At 42.7% G+C, this 22,503-nt stretch overlaps 1 protein-coding gene across 1 annotated transcript in view; it reads left to right on the top strand.

Moving 5' to 3' along the window:
- The first annotated feature begins 232 nt into the window (after positions 1–232).
- The window catches only part of LOC115148674 (opioid-binding protein/cell adhesion molecule-like), a 286,553-nt gene continuing 264,282 nt past the window's right edge, over positions 233–22,503 (top strand). Inside the window, exon 1 of the mRNA XM_029690773.1 lies at positions 233–929. Coding sequence (XP_029546633.1) covers positions 772–929 — 158 coding nt within the window. The 5' untranslated portion in view covers positions 233–771. The remainder of the gene's footprint in view (positions 930–22,503) is intronic.

The raw sequence follows: 22,503 nt of genomic DNA, 5'->3' as shown, positions 1-22,503 counted from the left end.
GCATTATGTTAATGATTTAGGCAACCCAATTGGCCTATTCATTGTGGTGGTTTTTGCCATTATAACGCAGACTTGGATATATAGAAGTATATACACAGATTTATATAGATTTATTAATACAAATCACTTTCTTGATCATCCACTGGGGTAGTAAAAATAGCGGGAGTAGGGATGCTGCGCAGATGGCACACAGTTGTGTAACCTGCGCGCCAGAGAGCACTGACTAGCCTGCGCAAGGCACACTCATTATGAAGGAGTGATTTCACTTGATTCCGCGGAGCTGGCTGTCTGGTGGATTTAGTTTATGTAGTCTACTTGACAAATAGGAATACACAACTGATTTCAGAGCATACTTGTTTCAGGAGTCACTGCAGTGTTGTGCTGTAGGCTATCGGGAGAACTACCCAAGTGGAGACTTTGCTGATGCATCTTTGCGCGATCGTCCATCTCTTGGCGAGTACAAATAACATACACAGAGCAGGGGAGACAGTCTAGCCTACATCAGCTTTCCCGAAAAAACACATCGCCTGTTGTAGCTGTTGGACATTTCTTGGAGATATCCAAGAGTACTGGAGCCGCAGATATTGCCTACTTTATTATATTGAACGATAACACGCCACATTCTCACCTTCTATTTGAGGCAAAGAAATAGAGGTCGACCACCACAACAGCATCTTGAGTGGAGTCGAATTGCTGTGGCCATACCTACTTTGCACCGAGCAAGGAATATTTGACATTCAAGTTTCCGTGCAAGTTGAGCAGTGACGGAAAATGGGCATTTATGGTTATTTTGTGGCGCCTTGGAAATGCCTTGTTGTCATCGGTCTAAGACTGCTATTCCTTGTACCTGCAGGAGTGCCAGCGAGGAGCGGGGATTCTTTTTCAAAGGACAACATCACTGTCAGACAAGGGGACAGCGCCGTCTTAAAGTAAGTCATTTAATTTTTACCTTATTGGTTTGTTGAATCGTGCCATATTAGTAAAAATAACTACCTCATATGTTCATCTCAAGCAATAACTATAGCATGCTAAACGCAGACCCGCTTAATGTTTAATTGTCCTTCCATGTTATTGATTCTCCTCCCATGTTATTGATTCAGTTAATGTATTTTTAAGGATGCTGTGGGCTGCTGGGATACTCTTATCTGTGTAGGGGTGGGATGGGGTCGGAGAGAGGGAGAGAGACAGAGGGAGAGAGATGGAGAGGGAGAGAGATGGAGAGGGAGAGAGATGGAGAGAGAGGGAGAGAGACAGAGAGACAGAGAGGGAGAGAGGGAGAGAGGGAGAGGGGGAGAGAGGGAGAGAGGGAGAGGGACAGAGAGGGAGAGAGGGAGAGAGGGAGAGGGAGAGAGACAGAGAGGGAGAGAGAGAGAGAGGGAGAGAGACAGAGAGGGAGAGGGAGAGAGACAGAGAGGGAGAGAGAGAGAGAGAGAGAGAGAGAGAGATGCTTGCAACACCAGCATAGTGAGTTCAACTCCCATGGGGGACCAGTATGAGAATGTATACACTCACTACAGTAAGTCACTCTGGCTAAGAGTGTCTGCTAAATCACTAAAATTGGAGAGGGAAAACAATGTGATCAAATTCTATCTGAATCTCCCAAGTCATGTAAGACTTAATTGAGAGGAGCAGAGCTATCAAACTGTGTATTCATTCCTGGGGTGACTGAAGGAAAAGTGGATCTTATGTCACATCCCAGCTGGGTTTGCCAAGAGCCTGGCACCATGCAAAGTAAGAGCCATTCTGGAAAGAGAAAGTTGCGTGGGGTGGCTTCTCCTGATACATAATGGAGTCTTGGAGAGCCATCCTTGAGAGAATTTCATTTTGATCATTAAACAAAGCTGTATGTATGTAGTCTGCTGTTAAAGGCATAATGGATTTTTTACATCTTATTATGGATGCTGGAATAATAGTCATTAAAAGGAGGGCCGAACAGGCTCCCATTAACATTGACGGGACTGAAGTGGAGGGGTCGAGAGTTTCAAGTTCCTTGGTGTCCACATCACCAACAAACTATCATGGTCCAAACACACCAAGACAGTTGTGAAGAGGGCACGACAACACCTTCTCCCCCTTTGGAGACTGAAAAGATTTGGCATGGGTCCCCAGATCCTCAAAAAGTCATACAGCTGCACCATCGAGAGCTTCCTGACCGGTTGCATCACTGCCTGGTATGGCAACTGCTCGGCATCTGACCGTAAGGCACTACAGAGGGTTGTGCGTGCCCCCCCCCCCCCCCCCTTTGTTTTTACACTGCTGCTACTCGCTGTTTATTATCTATGCATAGTCTCTTTACAAATTACCTCAACTAACCTGTACCCAAGCACATTGTCTTGGTACCGGTACCCCCTGTAATTTGTAAGTCGCTCTGGATAAGAGCGTCTGCTAAATGACTTAAATGTAAATGTAAATGTATATAGCCTCATTATTATGTACATTTATTGTACTACTTTTTGATTGACAAGATTTGTATTTACTATTTCTTGAACTGCATTGTTGGTTAAGGGCTTGTAAGTAAGGATGTCACGGTAAAGCCTGTTGTATTCGGCGCATGTGACGAATCAAATTTGATTTGATTGAAATCATAAACATTTAGAGAGATTTACATTTACAGAGGCTGTGCCCTTGGTGTCTGCTATTTGGAGTAATGACATACAAGCCATCACATTTAATCTGAATCTACAGTATTTACATTTGGACTGTGGCTAGAATGTGTTTCTCTCAAGAATATGCAATTAGGGTGCGTAACCTGTCAAAATGCTAAGAATGAATCCCATGTTGCTGCCAAACAACATTAGGTTGGGCCTCCTGAGTGGCGCAGCGGTCTAAGGCACTGCAGTGCTTGAGGCGTCACTACAGATCCAGATCCAGGCATCACTACAGATCCCGGGCTGTGTCGCAGCCGGTTGCGCCCGGAAGACCCATAAGGCGACGGACAATTGGCCTAGCATTTTCTGGATTAGGGGAAGGTTTTGCCAGCCAGGATGTCCTTGTCCCATCGTGCTCTAGCGACTCCTGTGGCGGGCCGGGCGCATGCACACTGGCACGGTCACCAGTTGTACAGTGTTTCCTCCGACACATTGGTACGGATGGCTTCCGGGTTAAGCGAGCAGGGTGTCAAGAAGCAGCGTGGCTTGGCAGGGTTGTATTTCTGAGAATGCATGGCTGTCGACCGTACCTCACCCGAGTCCGTACGGGAGTTGCAGCGATGGGACAAGAATTGGGTAGTTACCCAATTGGATATCACCAAATTGAGGATACAAAGGGGTAAAAAATAAAAGCATTAGGTTGTCTTCCATTTTTGCATCAAAACATTTCAAACCGTTTTCAGTTTGCTTCTGCTGTACTATTGGGCTGTTGACAAGCACATTATTGTGGTACTATAAAATAACCAACATGAGGCATATATCGACGTTCTGGGGACCTTTTCAAACGTCCCAAATCACCCATCTATTTCTAGTGATCAGTCTGAAAATATCATTAGGAAGCTGGTGGGGGCAAGCAGTTGCAGAATAAGCAGTGCTTCGAGACGTCATAGTTAACTAGACTGCATCAGTAACCCTCATATTTTATAAGCTATGGCTAAAAACAAAAGTGAATGTCACTGAACCTAATTTCTCCAAAGTATGGAGATGATGATAACAGTATTTCTGCTCACCTTGAATATGCTGCACATTTCGACTGAAGCTATCTAGTGTTGGGCCTGGTCAATCTGTGGATGGGAGACCAGGGGCTGTATGTATCAAGAGTCTCAGAATAGTAGTGCTGATCTAGGATCAGGTCCCCTCTGTCCATGAAATCTTATTCATTGTGATCTAAAAGGCAAAAATTATCCTAAATCATCACTCCTTCTCTGAGACACTTGATACATATGGCACCAGTTGTTGCTTGAAGTGGTGTTGGAGGACCAATAAGGGGCACTCTTGCCCAAAGGGCAGCAACAGGGACTTAGTGCTGCAAGGGTGAAATCTTGATGTTAACAGAAGTCCTACATCTGGGGTTACTAGATATCTTATGACACTTCTAAAGAGTACACGTGTTAACCACAGTTCCCAACCTGGCCCTAATACCACTGGCCAGCTAATCATCTCTGGTCTGCTGATTAGCACCATTCACTCTTCACCTCTCCATTGTCATAGCCAGTGATGAACATGGTGTAAATGTTTTGCTGTGTCATACCTAGGTGGGTGCTAGACAATGGGGTAACAGCCTGGGTTGGAGTAGTTGCCATCAGTAGTTGTGGTGACTTTACCCTCCCACACATAATTGCCATGTAACCATTTTACAAACCACATATCTGCATACAAATTCAAATGCAATATTAATGGTACTCATAGACCAGTGCATACCTAGCCTGATTTTTCACGTGATAAAAAATTATGATGTGTAAAATTAACTGAGCAATTTTAGTTTGAAAGTTAAAATCTCTGAAGTATTACCACCCAAGTTTAATCAAAGATAAAAGGGTCACCAATGCCTTTGCATCCAATTTCAGGTTTGCCATCCCTCTCTGAAACAGGTACCTGGCTCGATTAAAGACAAGGTTTAACAGTTCAGCTTATTACATAAACTCAGCAAGAAAAGAAACGTCCTCGCATTGTCAACTGCGTTTATTTTCAGCAAACTAAACATGTGTAAATATATGTATGAACATAACAAGATTCAACAACTGAGCCATAAAATGAACAAGTTCCACAGATATGTGACTAACAGAAATGGAGTAATGTGTCCCTGAATAAAGGAGAGGGGGGGGGGGGGGGTCAAAATCAAAAGTAACAGTCAGTATCTGGTGTGGCCACCAGTTGCATTAAGTACTGCAGTGCATCTCCTCTTCATGGACTGCACCAGATTTGCCAGTTCCCAGACATTTCTGGGGGGAATGGCCCTAGCCCTCACCCTCCGATCCAACAGGTCCCAGACGTGCTCAATGGGATTGAGATCCGGGCTCTTCGCTGGCCATGGCAGAACACTGACATTCCTGTCTTGCAGGAAATCATGCACAGAATGAGCAGTATGGCTGGTGGCATTGTCATGCTGGAGGGTAATGTCAGGATGAGCCTGCAGGAAGGGTACCACATGAGGTAGGAGGATGTCTTCCCTGTAACGCACAGCGTTGAGATTGCCTGCAATGACAACAAACTGGTGAGGACCTGCCTTACAACAGGCCTACAAGCCCTCAGTCCAGCCTCTCTCAGCCTATTGCGGACCGTCTGAGCACTGATGGAGGGATTGTGCGTTCTTGGTGTAACTCGGGCAGTTTTGTTGCCATCCTGTACCTGTCCCGCAGGTGTGATGTTCGGATGTACTGATCCTGTGCAGGTGTTGTTACACGTGGTCTGCCACTGCGAGGACGATCAGCTGTCCGTCCTGTCTCCCTGTAGCACTGTCTTAAGCGTCTCACAGTATGGACATTGCAATTTATTGCCCTGGCCACATCTGCAATCCTCATACCTCCTTGCAGCATGCCCAAGGCATGTTCACGCAGATGAGCAGGGGCATCTTTCTTTTGGTGTTTTTCAGAGTCAATAGAAAGGCCTCTTTAGTGTCCTAGGTTTTCATAGTTGTGACCTTAATTGCCTACCATCTATAAGCTGTTAGTGTCTTAACGACCATTCCACAGGTGCATGTTCATTTATTGTTTTATGGTTCATTGAACAAGTATGGAAAACAGTGTTTAAACACTTTACGAGGAAGATCTGTGAAGTTATTTAGATTTTTACGAATTATCTTTGAAAGACAGGGTCCTGAAAAGGGATGTTTCTTTTTTTGCTGAGTTTAGTAGGAAACACTTCATATCACACAGACCCCATAAGTTGAACATAAATTCAACAGGAATTCAGAACAATAAAGTGCACACCTTGTACAGTAACCAAATACAGAAAAAATATACACTACCGTTCAAAAGTTTGGGGTCACTTAGAAATGTCCTTGTTTTTGAAAGAAATTCTATTTTTTTTGTCCATTAAAATAACATCAAATTGATCAGAAATACAGTGTAGACGTTAATGTTGTAAATGACTATTGTAGCTGGGGCGGCAGGTAACCTAGTGGTTAGAGCATTGAACTAGTAACCGAAAGGTTGCAAGATCAAATCCCTGACCTGACAAGGTGAAATCTGTCATTCTGCCCCTGAACAAGGCAGTTTAACCCACTGTTCCTAGGCCATCATTGAAAATAATATTTTTTTCTTAACTGACTTGCCTAGTTAAATAAAGGTAAAATAATAAATAGCTGGAAATGGCAGATTTTTAATGGAATATAGGCATACAGAGGCCCATTATCAGCAACCATCACTCCTGTGTTCCAATAGCACGTTGTGTTAGCTAATCCAAGTTTATCATTTTAAAAGGCTAATTGATCATTAGAAAACCCTTTTGAAATTATGTTAGCACAGCTGAAGACTGTTGTCCTGATTTAAAGAAGCAATTAAACTGGCCTTTAGACTAGTTGAGTATCTGGAGCATCAGCAATTGTGGGTTAGATTACAGGCTCAAAATGGCCAGAAACAAAGAACTTTCTTCTGAAACTCGTCAGTCTATTTTTGTTCTGAGAAATGAAGGCTATTCCATGCGAGAAATTGCCAAGAAACTGAAGATCTTCTACGACGTTGTGTACTTTGTGTACTACTCCCTTCACAAAACAGCACAAATTGGCTCTAACCGGAACAGAAAGAGGAGTGGGAGGCCCCGGTGCACAACTGAGCAAGAGGGAAAGTACATTAGTGTCTAGTTTGTGCTTTTCTTAAAAAATAAGGACATTTCTTAGTGACCACAAACTTTTGAATGGTAGTGTATATTAAAAATGTATCAAAATACCCAAACAATCAACATTGGAATAGACACGCATATAATTGGCATATTTATTAACAAAGGACTTTCCAAGAGTCAATTCTGTTGAGTGGAGTGGAAAGGGAGAAAGGTATTTATGGGGGGGTCATAAACCTCACCCAATAGGGCAACGTCATGACACTGTCACGCCCTGATCTGTTTCACCTGTCCTTGTGCTTGTCTCCACCCCCTCCCAACTTATCCCCTGGGTATTTATACCTGTGTTTTCTGTCTGTGCCAGTCCGTCTTGTTTGTTCAAGTCAACCAGCGTTTTGTGGCTCAGCTCCTGCTTTTTCCAGTCTCTCTTTTTTCGCCCTCCTGGTTTTTGACCCTTGCCTGTCCTGAGTCCGAGCCCGCCTGCCTGACCACTCTGCCTGAGCCTGTCTGCCGCCCGGTACCTTTGCCGCTACTCTGGATTATCGACCCTTGCCTGCCTTGACCTGTCGTTTGCCTGCCCCTGTTGTTTCAATAAACATTGTTACTTCAACACAGTCTGCACTTGGGTCTTACCTGAAACCTGATAATTTCCAAACCAACAGAGGTCCAAGGCACTGGAAATCCACAGTTGATACATCTATACATGAAATTCTCCAATTGATCTTGCACAGTCAGTCTGTATGAGCAGTTCTTCCTGGGGCCATGGTGAAGTAAAACATAACAGTGACTCGAACAGGCAACAACCTAATGATGTACATCAGCAAATTAGCATTTATCTATCCACCTCTTTCAAGCGTGTGAATGTTGTATACATGATGTAATAATGGCGGCAATCATTTGATAGTGGCCTTGCATGATGAGCTTCTCTGAGCACTGCATCCTAAGATATCTTGCTGAAATACAACAATAACTGTACAGCAGGCTCCAACAAGCAAAATTCAAACAAATCAGCATAATATTTCTTAATAGATCAACCCACTGTCGGATCATTTTGTACATGGCAACTGTGATGGGAACATACTAGGAACCTTTGGGACAGTGGTTACATACAATGGGATGTACCAATGGTATTGCATGGTGAACCAGTCTTGGATCTGTCGATCAACACACACAGAGAATGATCCTCTCTAGCTCAGTTGGTAAAGCATGGTCCTTGCAACACCAGGATAGTGGGTTTGATTCCTGGTACCACCTGTTGCATAACATATGCATGCATGACTGTAAGTTGCTTTTTGATAGAAGTGTCTGCTAAATGGCATATATTAATGGTTTTGAGCAAATTGCCTTACTTTAAATTAATGGAGATGTTGCCATTTCATGCACATAACATACTTGGACATCTGTGTTGAGCCCCCAGGGCTTCATGTTCTGGCAGAGAACTGCTTGCCAAATGATTGTTGTTGCATGGAAGTTCTCAGCACCCACTCATATGAAAGTGTGGGTTACTGTGATGAACAAAGGGAGTTTTACTAAACGTGGAAAAATAAAAAGGTGGAATTAGAATGCTAGACATCTGAATCTTACCTTGGAGCCTCAAAATTCAGAACTATTGCATAAAATCCAGTCTAGTGCCAATATTCAAGTGTTTAATGCCGTTCCTGAATGTTGTAGATTGTGTAGAACAGTGAATACAGTCAATTTCATAGGGGGGAGTTTAGCATTTTCTTATTATACTGTATCTTTTGGTATATCTGGGCCGTAAGTAACTATAACGCATGTTTTACCTTGTATTGAGTCCCACTCAGATTGCCATTACTTGAAGATATAAAACATGATACAATAGCCATTTGATCAGGCTGAGGAAATAACAAATTGAAGTAAAATGTGTCTGCCTAGCGAAATGTCAAAGTAATACTAGCAATACACCGACTGTACAAAAAATGATGAAGATCTGCTCTTTCCATGACATAGACTGACCAGGTGTATCCAGGTGATAGCTATGATCCCTTATTGATGTCACTTGTTAAATCCACTTCAATCAATGTGGATTTGTATTTCTATTTATAAGGGATCCTCATTAGCTGCTGCCAAGGCACAATTAAATCAAAGCAAATTGTGTTAGACACGTGCCGAATATAACAGGTGAAATGCTTACTTACGAGCCCCTATCTAACAGAAAGTTAAAAAAAACAAGAATAAGAGTTAAAAGGAACAAGTAATTAAAGAGAAACAGTAAAAAAATAACAATATATACAGGGGGGTGCCGGTAACAGATTCAATGTGCGGGGGCACCGGTGAGTTATTTAAGTGACTATGCATAGATGACAACAGAGAGTGCCAGTAGTGGGGAGGGGGGAGGGCAATGCAAATAGTCTGGGTAGCCATTTGATTAGCTGTTCAGGAGTCTTATGGCTTGGGGGTAGAAGCTGTTTATAAGCCTCTTGGTCCTAGACTTGGCGCTCCAGTAGCGCTTGCCGTGCGGTACCAGAGAGAACAGTCTATGACTAGGGTGGCTGGAGTCTTTTTAGGGCCTTCCTCTGACACCGCCTGGTATAGAGGTCCTGGATGGCAGGAAGCTGATGTACTGGGCTGTCCGCACTACCCTCTGTAGCGCCGTGCAGTCGGAGGCCGAGCAGTTGCCATACCAGGCAGTGATGCAACCAGTCAGGATGTTCTCGATGGTGCAGCTGTAGAACCTTTTGAGGATCTGGGGACCCATGCCAAATCTTTTCAGTCTCCTGAAGGGGAAAAGGTTTTGTTGTGCCCTCTTCACGACTGTCTTTGTTTGTTTGAACCATGATAGTTTGTTGGTGATATGGACACCAAGGAACTTTTAAACTCTTGACCAGCTCCACTACAGCCCCGTCAATGTTAATGGGGGCCTGTTCAGCCCGCCTTTTCCTGTAGTCCATGATCAGCTCCTCTGTCTTGCTCACATTGAGGGAGAGGTTGTTGTCCTGGCACCACATTGCCAGTTCTCTGACCTCCTCCCTATAGGCTGTCTCATTGTTGTCGGTGATCAGGCTGTCGTGTTATCAGCAAACTTAATGATGGTGTTGGAGTCGTGTTTGGCCACACAGTCATGGGTGAACAGGGAATACAGGAGGGGACTAAGTACACACCCCCGAGGAGCCCCAGTGTTAAGAATCAGTGTGGCAGACATGTTGTTGCCTACTCTTACCACCTGGGGGCAGCTATCAGTAAGTCCAGGATCCAGTTGCAGAGGGAGGTGGTTAGTCCCAGAGTCCTTAGCTTGGTAATGAGTTTCATGGGCACTGTGGTGTTGAACGCTGAGCTGTAGTCAATGAACAGCATTCTCACATAGGTGTTCCTTTGTCCAGGTGAGAAAGGGGAGTGTGATTGTGAATGTGTCATCTGTGGATCTGTTGGGGCGGTATGTGAATTGGAGTGGGTCTAGGGTGTCCGGGAGGATGCTGTTGATGTGAGCCATGACCAGCCTTTCAAAGCACCTCATGGCTACCGAAGTGAGTGCCACGGGGCGGTAATCATTTAGGCAGGTTACCTTCGCTTCCTTGGGCACAGGGACTATGGTGGTCTACTTGAAACATGTAGGTATTACAGACTCGGTCAGGGAGAGGTTGAAAATGTCAGTGAAGACACTTGTCAGTTGGTCCGCGCATGCTTTGAGTTCATGTCCTGGTAATCCGTCTGGCCCAGCGGCTTTGTGAATGTTGACCTGTGTCATGACGTTGGCCTGTGGGTAAGGTTTATGACCCCCCCCCCATAAATACCTTTCTCCCTTCCCCTCTCTTACTGACCCTACTGAAGGACTGCTGTCCTGTTAAATATAGAGAGTCTGGGAACATCAAACAAATGGGGAAAGGAACCATATTTTGGTAATAAAACCAGTTGGAAATATGCTTTGGAACGTAATGAGTATGGATGTCAGTTCAGTTGTCATCTGAGACATTATGACTGATGACAGGACGACATAAACTGTACCTGGGAAAGTATCCACCCTCTAGTTATCAGAGTCACATGGAATTGTTATGCAATTGAAATGTTTGATATTGAAATTGTTTGTTAGGAGATTAAATGTAATTTTAGCTTCCAAATGAGAGATTTGGGTTTTCATAAGGAAAGTGCCCTGCTTGATCAGTGGCCCACCCCTGTGAAGAGGAGGGGTTATAAACGATGAAACACATCCTTCCCCGCTCTCCACTATATAAGCCTTTGACGAAAAGATAACCACGTTGTTCCAGTACGTGAGGTCTGCAGCCTCTACGTTAGAAGGACACACATGTCAAGTACAGAACTAAGCCAACCTCGGCGTGAGCTTTGGTGGCGAATGGTATGAACTTTGAGCTTATTCACTACAGAAGTGATACTTCCTAGCCGTTGATTTAGCAGCAGCCGCTGTAGACGTGGGCTAGGAAAGGACGGACGACGGATCCAGTCTAACAACGAACAGACGAAGATACCACCACGTATCCAATTTACCACCATTGACATTCTTCCGAGGACAGGAAGATCTGTTGGCCAACCCGGCCAGCATCTACGACCAATCTACCGAAGCGCAGCTCAGAGTAAATATTTATTGCATTTTCCTTTTCCAAATGGGCGGTAATTTAGAATGCATAAGATAATGTATTTACGATACCATAGCTGCTGTTTCTTCGTTCCTAAGTCTTCCCGCTCTTTCATTCAAGCCCAACCCCCTTTCCTTTGTGTAACCAGCCATGATACAGGTTCTGTCCACCAGGACGTTTTCTGTATGACATCATATGTATTCGGTGTATTTGTAATTCTGTGTGATAAGTTTAGGTATTTAGTAAATAAATAATTAAACCCAATTTTGTATTGCTGATTCAACTTGTTAGCCAGGGTTCGTGAAGATAGCCAAGAATTTACAACTTTCATTATGAGACTGAAAATAAGATAAGGGTTAATATTGACTGCTATCGATGTAAAATATTACTAAGTATTTTAAGAGTTTATTCGGAAGATAACGGCTCTATAAACGTTCTTCCGTGGTGCCCCGACTTTCTAGTTAATTACATTTACATGATTAGCTTAATCAGGTAATATTAATTACAGAGAAAGAATTGTATAGGTTAGCATGTCATATCACTTAATCCGGCATAGCCAAAGACACGACACCTGTTTAAAGGTTTTGTTCACATCGGCTACCGAGAGCTTTATCACACAGTCATCCAGAAAAGCTGGTGCTCTCATGCATGCTTCAGTGTTGCTTGCCTCGAAGTGAGCATGAAAGGCATTTAGCTCGTCTGGTAGGCTCGTGTCACTGGGCAGCTCACATCTGAGTTTCCCTTTGTAGTCCATAATAGTTTTCAAGCCCTGCCACATCCTACAAGCGTCAGAGCCAGTGTAGGAAGATTCAATCTTGACGCTTTGCTTGTTTGATGGTTCATCTGAGGACATAGTGGGACTTCTTATAAGCTTCCGGATTAGTCTCCCGCTCCTTGAAAGTGGCAGCTCTAGCCTTTAGCTCGATGCGGATGTTGCCTGTAATCTATGGCTTCTGGTTGGGATATGTACGTACAGTCACTGTGGGGACGACGTCATCGATGCACTTATTGATGAAGCCGATGACTGAGGTGGTGTATTCCTCAATGCCATTGGATGAATCCCAGAACATATTCCAGTGTGTTCTAGCAAAACAGTCCTGTAGAGTAGCATCCGTGTCATCTGACCACTTCCGTATTGAGCGAGTTCTTCCTGCTTTAGTTTTTGCTTGTAAGCAGGACTAGGGTGGATAGAATTATGTTCAGATTTGCCAAATGGAGGGCTGGGGAGTCTGTGTCTCTGTGTGTGGCGTAAAGGTGGTCTAGGGTTTTTCCCCCCAGGTTGCACATGTGACATGCTGATAAAATTTTGGTCAAATTGATTTAAGTTTGCCTGCATTAAAGTCCCTGGCCAATAGGAGCGCTGCTTCTGGGAGAACATTTTCTTCTTTGCTTATGGCCTCATAGAGTTGGTAGACAATGGGTACACACAGGCTGTCTTCTTTTTTTAAACCCAGCGCAGCAAGTCTGTGCCCAGCCCGGCCCAATCAAATCAATTGTGGTCGCGCTCCCGCTAGTCATTTGTCTGTCTTAATTATTTAATCACACAGTGTGCTTAAAGCATCAAGACAAGCTCAGTGCATGTAGTTGATTTTATTAAAACACGTGTCTATACAGTGCGATTGGAAAGTATTCAGACTCCTGGACTTTTTCCACATTTTGTTACCTATTCTAAAATTTATGAAATACTTTTTTCCCCCTCATCAATCTACAGACAATACCCCATAATGCCAAAGCAAAAACAGGTTTATTATTTATAAAATGTACATTCTATTCAGACCCATTACTCAGTACTTTGTTGAAGCACCTTTGGCAGAGAATACAGCCTCGATTATTTTGTTAGGTATGACACTACAAGCTTGGCACACCTGTATTTGGGGATTTTTTTCTTCTTCTGCTCATCAATCTACACCCAATACCCCATAATGACAAAGCAAAATTAGGTTACATTTTTTTCCCCTGATGTAAACTGAAATATCACATTTGCGTAAGTATTCTTGGGTATGACACGCCTGTATTTAGGGAGATTCTCCCATTCTTCTCTGCAGATCCTCTCAAGCTCTGTCAGGTTGGATGGGGATTGTCGCTGCACAGCTATTTTCAGGTCTTTCCAGAGATGTTCGATCGGGTTCAAGTCCGGAATCTGGCTGGGCCACACACGGACATTCAGAGACTTGTCCCGATGCCACTCCTGCGTTGTGTTGGCTGTGTGCTTAGGGTTGTTGTCCTATTGGAAGGTAAATCTTCGCCCCCAGTCTGAGGTCCTGAGCGCTCAGGAGCAGATTTGTCATATTTCTCTCTGTACTTTGCTCCGTTCATCTTTCCCTCGATCCTGACTACTCTCCCAGTCCCTGCCACTGAAAAACATCCCGACTGCATGATGCTGCCACCACCATGCTTCATCGTAGAGTTGGTGCCAGGTTTCCTCCAGATGTGACGCTTGACATCCAGGTCAAAGGGTTCAATTTTGGTTTCATCAGACCAGATACTCTTGTTTCTCATGGTCTGGGAGTCCTTTAGGTGCCTTTTGGCAAACTCCAAGCGGGCTGTCGTGCCTTTTACTGAGGAGTGGCTTCCGTCTAGCCACTCTACCATAAAGGCCTGATTGGTGGAGTGCTGCAGAGATGGTTGTCCTTATGGAATGTTCTCCCACCTCCACAGAGAAATTCTGGAGCTCTGTCAGAGTGACCATCGGGTTCTTGGTCACCTCCCTGACCAAGGCCCTTCTCACCCATTTGCTCAGTTTGGCCGGGCAGCCAGCTCTAGGGAGAGTCTTGGTAGTTCCAAACTTCTTCCATTTAAGAATGATGGAGGCCACTGTGTTTTTAGGGACCTTCAATGCCGGAGACATTGTTTGGTACCCTTTCCCAGGTCTGTGCCTCTACATAATCCTGTCTCTGAGCTCTACGGACAATTCCTTTGACCTCATGGCTTGATTTTTGCTCTGACATGCACTGTCAATTGTGGGACCTTATATAGACAGGTGTGTGCCTTTCCAAATCATGTCCAATCAATTGAATTTACTAAAGGTGGATTTCCAATAAAGTTGTAGAAACATCTCAAGGATGATCAATGGAAACAGGATGCACCTGAGCTCAATATTGAGTCTCATAGCAAAGGGTCTGAATTCTTATGTAAATAAGGTATTTCTGTTTTTCCTTTTTAATAAATTTTCTAACATTTCTAAAAAACTGTTTTTGCTTTGTTATGGGGTACTGTGTGTAGATTGATGAAGGAAAACCAATATTTAATACATTTTAGAATAAGGCTGTAATGTAACAAAATGTGGAAAAAGTCGAGGGGTATGAATACTTTCCAAATGCACTCTATATAGAAAAAAAACAAGTTTAAAAAAAAAATCAACCAATCGATTGGTCAAAAGAACAGACCACCCTCGGTCGACCAAAATAGTTTTTTGTCAGGGACAGCCCTAAATCCATGTCCGATTTTTTTTCTGGGGAGGGGGCTAGTATATAACAACTGGATTTAGTAATTTATTGTGCACTGCTTGGTGTTCTAAAGGATGCCAAATTAGTAAGAAATGTCTACCGATTACAGTCACAGGTTCAGCCTTATGCTTTATTCTCGGTTTATATTCTAGAATAAAGCATTGCAGCAGCATAAAGCAAAAGTAACCAACTGCTGCTGGTAATTGGAGCCACTTTCCAATCTGCGCCAATAACACATAGCAGTAGTTGAAATCTCAGATTATTAAAATACTACTGTACTAAAATTTAATCAAATGGTCAGTAGCATTCATCTTGCACAACACAGAAATTACAAGGTCACCCATTTCAATCACATCGGGGAAAAATACTCCACGTGACATGGATGATCTCGGAGTGGTTTAGAAACAAAAGACCATTCATCCAACCATTCCTCAAATTACAAAAAGACGACCAGAGAATCAATGCTTTGTTTCATCAATTATTCAACAAGAAATTGGAAATGGGAAAGGGCCATTCAATAAGACAACTGGAAACACGGCATAAAATAGATTATGAACCAAATGCATAGCAAGTCCAATGGATGAGAAAACCCTTAAAGATGGATGTTAACATGGCATGGAACAATAACCATATTATCCTCTACTCATATTGCTGCATGCATTGATCCTGACAAAACATGGAGGGGAAGTGTGTTATGCTTGCTGTTGAGAACACATAATAGATAGTTGAACACAAATCAGTATAATCTGATCAATTCACCCAAATTAACAACCATTCCATGAATGAAACCTTTTTTAACCTCAACATTGCAATAGGGGTGGTCTGCAGCACACCCCTTGTACAGTAAAGAATTGGTCAAGGTCAAGAGTGAGAATCAATTCACAGGCCTCACTTTGGCCCAAAATTGACCTGAAACCATCAGAAAAGTTAATCAGCATTAAAGTCATGTTAAAACAATTGGTACAGATAATCATATCAGACACACATTGAAGAACATTCTCGCGACAAGTACAGCCCCACACAAATATGCATCTGGAACATCCAGATTGGGGGGGGGGAGTAGGTAGCCTAGTGTTTAGAGTGTTGGGCCAGTAACAACTGAAATGTTGCTAGATCGAATCCCAGAGCTGACAAGTGAAAAATCTGTCGTTCTGCCCCTGAGCAAGGCAGTTAACACAGTTCCTAGGCCGTCATTGTAAATAAGAATTTGTTCTTAATTGTCTTGCCTAGTTAAGTAAAAAATTAAATAAAATCCATGTCCCAATTTATGCAGAGGTTTAAAACCCATGGCAGAATCCAACATTATGACTACATATTTATGATATAAAGAAAATATATTAGACCTATGGAAGAAATAAAAGGGAATTACCAAGAGGAGGGGTATTCCACATGGGGTAATCACAATAAAAATTCAGATTACGATGATAACTTTATTTGTCAATTGGAGAAAAGGTCCAACTGAAATTTAACTTCTGCTTCATACCAACCCCTCCATGTTGCCAATTTAGAGACTTGTTGCTATATTTAGCACATTTTCAGACCTCTTGCAACTTTTAATGGTTATAGAGTCTAGCGCCAAATTCAGATACTTTTCAGGCTGCCTTTGGGGAGTTTTGACACAGAGGGCTTCTTTGGTTTTGAAAGCATTTAGAGACTTTTCCCACAAAATTCTGCCGCAAAAGAGAATGGGAGAAGCTGTCTGCGCGACAGAAGTCACATTAATGGCACACAGAGAGGCACAAGGTGAGGGGGTGTGCAGCGGGAGAGGGAGCTGAAACGCTTTGTCAGGGACAACAGCTGTGCCGCAGCAAGGCAAATTGCTGCTGTGATGTCATCGCGGCAACGGCAAACATCATCTAGCGATTTCTAACGACAAATCAAGGAGCCAATAGCGATTGTCACTGAAAAATTGTTGGCAACACTGAGTTGGAGAGGTTGGAGCAGGGGGCTGCCACACTAGGTTCCCGGGGAGCAGTTGTTGTGACTTCAATCATAACAATTTGTTTGTGGTTTTTGTTGTTGAATATGTAATTCAGACTAACATAGATTACTGGTTTAGAAAGAAGTTAACTACTCAAATGAGAAACATACTGATGAACATACACTTTCTTTCAGTATTTTTGTAATGGCACATTTTAGATAGGTCGTTCCATGAATAGAGTGCCTTTTATGATCCTTAGACAGTGTACAGCAAGCAGTGTACAGCAAGCAGTTTAGCAGTTACACCGGCAGGCCCCGGTGGCAATAAATGAATAAAACCAGTGTTGGATAGCCATAGCCAGCTAGCTAACATAGCATCCCTCTCTGTTTGAGCCAGGTGTTTGAGAAGGCTAAACTAGCAAGCTGCATTCACTAGCTAGGAAAGTGAAAGTGGAAAAAAATACAATGAAGAAATGTATATTTGTTCAAAACTGTTAAACTATTATCGTTCTCTCTCTTTGAGTCAACTACTCACAAAATGTTATGCACTGCAAACCAGCTAGATGTAGCTTATGCTTTCAGTACTAGATTAATTTTCTGATCCTTTGATTGGGTCGACAACATGTTAGTTCATACTGCAAGAGCTCTGAATGGTTGGAAGTTGTCATAATTACTGTGTAAGTCTATGGAAGGGGGTGAGAACTATTAGCCTCCTCGGTTTGTATTGAAGTCAATGTACCCAGAGGAGGATGGAAACTAGCTGTCCTCCGGCTACACCATGGTGCTACCCCAGAGAGTGCTGTTGAGGCTAGTGTAGACCTTCATTGCAAAACAGTGTGTTTTATTCAATTATTTGGTGACGTGAATATATTTTGTATAGTTTTATCTAAAAATTTAAACTTTTTATTGTTTCACTATTTCTATATTTTTGAAATTAGGATAGTCCTCCTCTGAGTAGCCTCAACTGGTGTACATTTGTATAAAACAGTTTACAGTTGGATCACATACATCTATGCTCTAACTTAACTAAACCATATTTTAATAAAAACACACTCCTATTGGCATTTTACTAAGTTATTTGTTTCATCAGAAAATCCCCTTTTGACATGTAGCAGATTATGTTTGTCCAATTTCTAGGAAGATTTGAACACACTTACCACCAAGATTGTCCAAAGTTTTCACCGTCATTGTAAAGCCCTATTTTTTTTTAGTTTTTTTGCTTTGGGAAAGTAATTTCACAAGATTTGTACTTACAGTTGAAGTCGGAAGTTTACATACACCTTAGCCAAATACATTAGTAATGTACACATTTTAAACCTTCAACATCTAATAGTCAAATCATAATGTAAAAGCAGTTGAGCTGCTTCTACTCTTTTTGGCCATTTTCTGGTGATTTGTGGTGGAAAGCTGAGCGCGTCGAACATAACACGTTTGCATTTTGTGTTAAGCTTTCATTCAATTGCCCCTCCCTAATGCACACAACAAGCTTCCATTCTTCCTGTCACAAGGGGAATTATGGCTGATTTGAAGTCTTAAACACTGTTATGGTCAACCCTGTCACTTTAATCGTCACTTTTATAGTAATTTATCTTGATTTAACCTCTTTATGTGGGAAAACATGTTTATTATGAAGTTCAACATGTGCTCATTAGGTGAAATAAATAGTTATTTTGAACCAAATTACACTAGAGTGCCAATAACACTACTCAAATGGCACTCTATTCGTGCAATAACACGTCTCACTGAATTCCCTCATTCCCTCAAACTCTGTTTGTGTGTTGTGGATGTCCGAGCACAAAATAGAAAATTTATATTTTGAAAATAATCTATCAATGAGAATTGACAGCTGGATCCAAGGAGCAAGCAGATGGTCCTTGGGCTCTGGTTTCCATTATTAGCTTGGCTGGATATGAGTTATAATTTTTATGAAGCCAAATTACTCAGAGTAATAACATAAATGAAGTGTTGAACATGCAGAGGGCCCACATACCCCCTGGTGCTTAAATGAGGGTATCATTAGCTTGAGCTGCTGGGCTCTAGGGGCTTGATTTTAATATTGGTTGCCAAGAAATCAGCAATCAAAACGTGTTTGAAAAGATAACATTTGCACCATAATAAACAAAAAGGGGAAAATATGGTAGGAACATTGGATGGAGATACATTGAAGGATATGATACAGAGCTTTAGTCAACATTTTTGATCTCACCCATAACTGTTGTTTGGCAAAATTACGTCACAATAGTCATGGTAAGTTCTACATTGAAGATGATTGACAATATAACTATATTTGGCTCTTATTCTTCTATTTGACATTATCTGGACCAAAATATCGAAATTATAGTGAAACAGTAAGACCCAAAGTTGCATCCCATTTAAATATGTTGGAGACAGTGGTACGCAGCAGTTTGTAAGGTACACTCTTAGAAAAGAGTTCCAAACGGGTTCGTCTGCTGTCCCCACAGGAGAGCCCTTTTTGGTTCCAGGTACAACCCTTTTCAGATCTAGGTAGAACCCTTTTGGGTTCCATGTAGAACCTTCTCTGGAAAGGGTTTTACATGGAACTCAAAAGGGTTCTACCTGGAACCAAAAAGGGTTCTTCAAAGGGTTATCCTATGGGGACAGCCGAAAATCCCTTTTAGGTTCTGGATAGCACCAGTTTTTTCTAAGGGTGTATGCAGAACTGGTGGTGCACTACTGGTGCCTCAGCATCACCCAAGTTCATAGAAATGGTGGCATCTTATCTTCGTCATTCATTGCATTTTTGAGTGGTTTTGCATCAATGAAACAACCAACCTTCAACATTTTTTGTTCAAAGGAAGGTAAATACATTTTACAGGGAGATACTGTACCTGCAGTTATTAGATATTATCCATGAGTGCCTTTGTGTTTTTTGTCTCTGAAAGTCATCTGAGCACACATCAGTCTCCTGTTCGCACCGACTGTGACATCCATCTTACACAAGTTAGGTTTCATCTTTTCTGTGTTGTCGTAAATCACAGAGATTGATTGTCATAAATGTTTTATATCCGGCCACCTTGGCACTGCAGTGTAATCCTAGCCGCTCCTCCTCTTCTGATGCCAGCCTGCATCTAAATGTATTATGTCCTGTGCTGCCCCCCCTTCCTACTGCATGTTTAGTTGCACCTTTTCAACATCGTTAATTCATTCTCATCAGTGGCAAAACCTCCTTCGTGTCACTCTTCCCTGGCAAATGTTCTCTCTCTCCACCACCTGAACTCTCCTCCTAGTTCCCTCAGTGCACTGTTTTAGGTATTTTCTGACCAACTTTTCTTTGTCTGACTTTTATTGACCTTTTGTTCCCACCAAGACAAATGTTAATGGTCGAACAAAGGCCTATTGTGGTTAAACAAGAATGTCTGCAAATTGTATACAGGTTGTTATATGTGCAGCGACAGTGTTACAAAAACCCAATTTTGTGCACAATACTGGCTATTGCCTGATTTTTTTTTTTATAGTGATATAGGCTAATTACAATAGGTACAGTACCATTTTTACCACATCCCTCCACCAGCTCCCTTTAAAAGCATTTCAAGATGAGTTCGATTGAGATGTGGCCCTGGGCGCGTAGAGTTGAGAGGGTGTCGGTAAGAATACAATGTAACACTGTGCACCTTAGTGCTGTATAATTCCCTTCTTTGCTGTGATCTACAGGTGCTAGACTATCTCTATGTTGAGCTGCTTGAATAAAACATTGCAATCCAAAGGCAACTAAACTAAAGCGGTATTGGGACTTAATCAATCAAGATACAAGATGGCGCTGCAGTGGATAGCGTCTATCTTACGGGCTCCTTAACAATTCAGCTATTTTGTGTGTTTATTTATGCGGAATTGTTTTGGTACATAATGCCTTTATTTCCTATGGCCGAAAACAGCTTCTGGACATAAGTACAGCGATCACTAACCTCAATTTGGATGAAACTTTCTTCAACCAGTCAGCAGCTCTGGACATTCTGCTTATTCCGGACCAGGCCCTAATTACCGGGACTCGAAAGAAGAAGCGGCGGCGAAAGAGTGGCAGGCGAGGAGGCATTTTGACGAGACTACGTTGGCAAGTAAATAGACCACCATTGCATTCTATTCTATTCGCGAACGTGCAGTCACTGGAGAACAAACTGGATGAGCTCAGTTCAAGACTCCTATCAACGGGACCTGAAAAAACCTAATATCCTATGTTTTTCAGAGTCTTGGCTGAACGAGGACATGGATAATATACATCTCACTGGTTTTTCTATGTATTGTTGAGACCGGACGGCAGACTTGGGTAAGATGAAGGAAGGAGGGATGTGTCTCTTTGTTAACAACAGCTAGTGTGCGATATCTAATGTTAAGGAAGTCTCTAGTTTTTGCTCTCCTGAGTTAGAGTACCTCATGATAAGCTGCAGACCATACCATTTACCAGGAGAGTTTTCATTTATATTTTTGGTAGCTGTCTATTTACCACTACAAACTAAGGCTGCACTGGCACTAACACAGCACTCAATGAGCTCTATATGGCCATAAGCTAACAAGAAAATGCACATTTAGAGGTCACATTTATCGCGGCAGGTAATTTTAATGCAGGGAAACTGAAATCCATTTTACCTCATTTTTACCAGGAACTAGATTTAGCCAGGAACTAGATTCAGCCAGGAACTAGATTTAGCCGCAGGCCAATTTTTTTCTTGAGCGGAGGGTCGGGAGGCCGGAACATAATTACAAAAAATTAGTAGACTGCAAATTGACCGCAAGAAGCCCGAACAAATATATACTGTGCATTCGGAAAGCATTCAGACCCTTTTTTCACATAGTTACGTTACAGCCTTATTCTAAACTGGATTAAATTGTTGTTTTTTTTGCTCTTCAATCTACACACAATACCCCATAATGACGAAGTAAAAATAGGTAGATTTGTTTTTTGACAAATGTATAATAAAAAAAAAACTATCACATTTACATAAGTATTCTTGGGTATGACACTCCTGTATTTTGGCAGATACTCCCATTATTTTCTGCAGATCCTCTCAAGCTCTGTCAGGTTGGATGGGCAGTGTCACTGCACAGCTATTTTCAGGTCTTTCCAGAGATGTTCGATTGGGTTCAGGTCCGGGCTCTGGCTGGGCCACTCAAGGACATTCAGAGACTTCTCCCTAAGGAACTCCTGCATTGTCTTGGCTGTGTGCTTGCGGTTGTTGTCCTGTTAGAAGGTGAACCTTCACCCCAGTCTGAGATCCTGAGCGCTCTGGAGCAAGTTTTCATCAAGGATCTCCCTGTACTTTGCTCCATTCATCTTTCCCTCTATCCTGACTAGTCTCCCAGTCCCTGCTGCTGAAAAACATCCCCACAGCATGATGCTGCCACCACCGTGCTTCACCGTAGGGATGGCGCCAGGTTTCCTCCAAATGTGATGCTTGGCATTCAGGCCAAATAGTTCAGTCTTAGTTTCATCAGACCAGAGAATCTTGTTTATTTTACTGAGGAGTGGCTTCCGTCTGGCCACTCTACCATAAAGGCCTGATTGGTGGAGTGCTGCAAAGATGGTTGTCCTTCTGGAAGGTTCTCCCATCTCCACAGAGGAACTCTGGAGCTCTGTCAGATTGACCATCAGGTTCTTGGTCACCTCCCTGACCAAGGCCCTTCTCCCCGATTGCTCAGTTTGGTTGTGCAGCCAGCTCTCGGACGAGTCTTGGTGGTTCGAAACTTCTTCCATTTAAGAATGATGGAGGCCACTGTGTTCTTGAGGACCTCCAATGATGCAGAAATGTTTTGGTACCCTTCCCCAGATCTGTGCCTGGACACAATCCTGTCTCAGAGCTCTACAGACAATTCCTTCGACCTCATGGCAACTGTGGGACCTTATATAGACAGGTGTGTGCCTTTCCAAAT

This window comes from Salmo trutta, chromosome 15 (genome assembly GCF_901001165.1).
Source record: "Salmo trutta chromosome 15, fSalTru1.1, whole genome shotgun sequence".
Taxonomy (NCBI): domain Eukaryota; kingdom Metazoa; phylum Chordata; class Actinopteri; order Salmoniformes; family Salmonidae; genus Salmo; species Salmo trutta.
The sequence above is the reverse complement of the archived record's forward strand: the minus strand, read 5'-3'. Positions and strand labels throughout refer to the sequence as shown.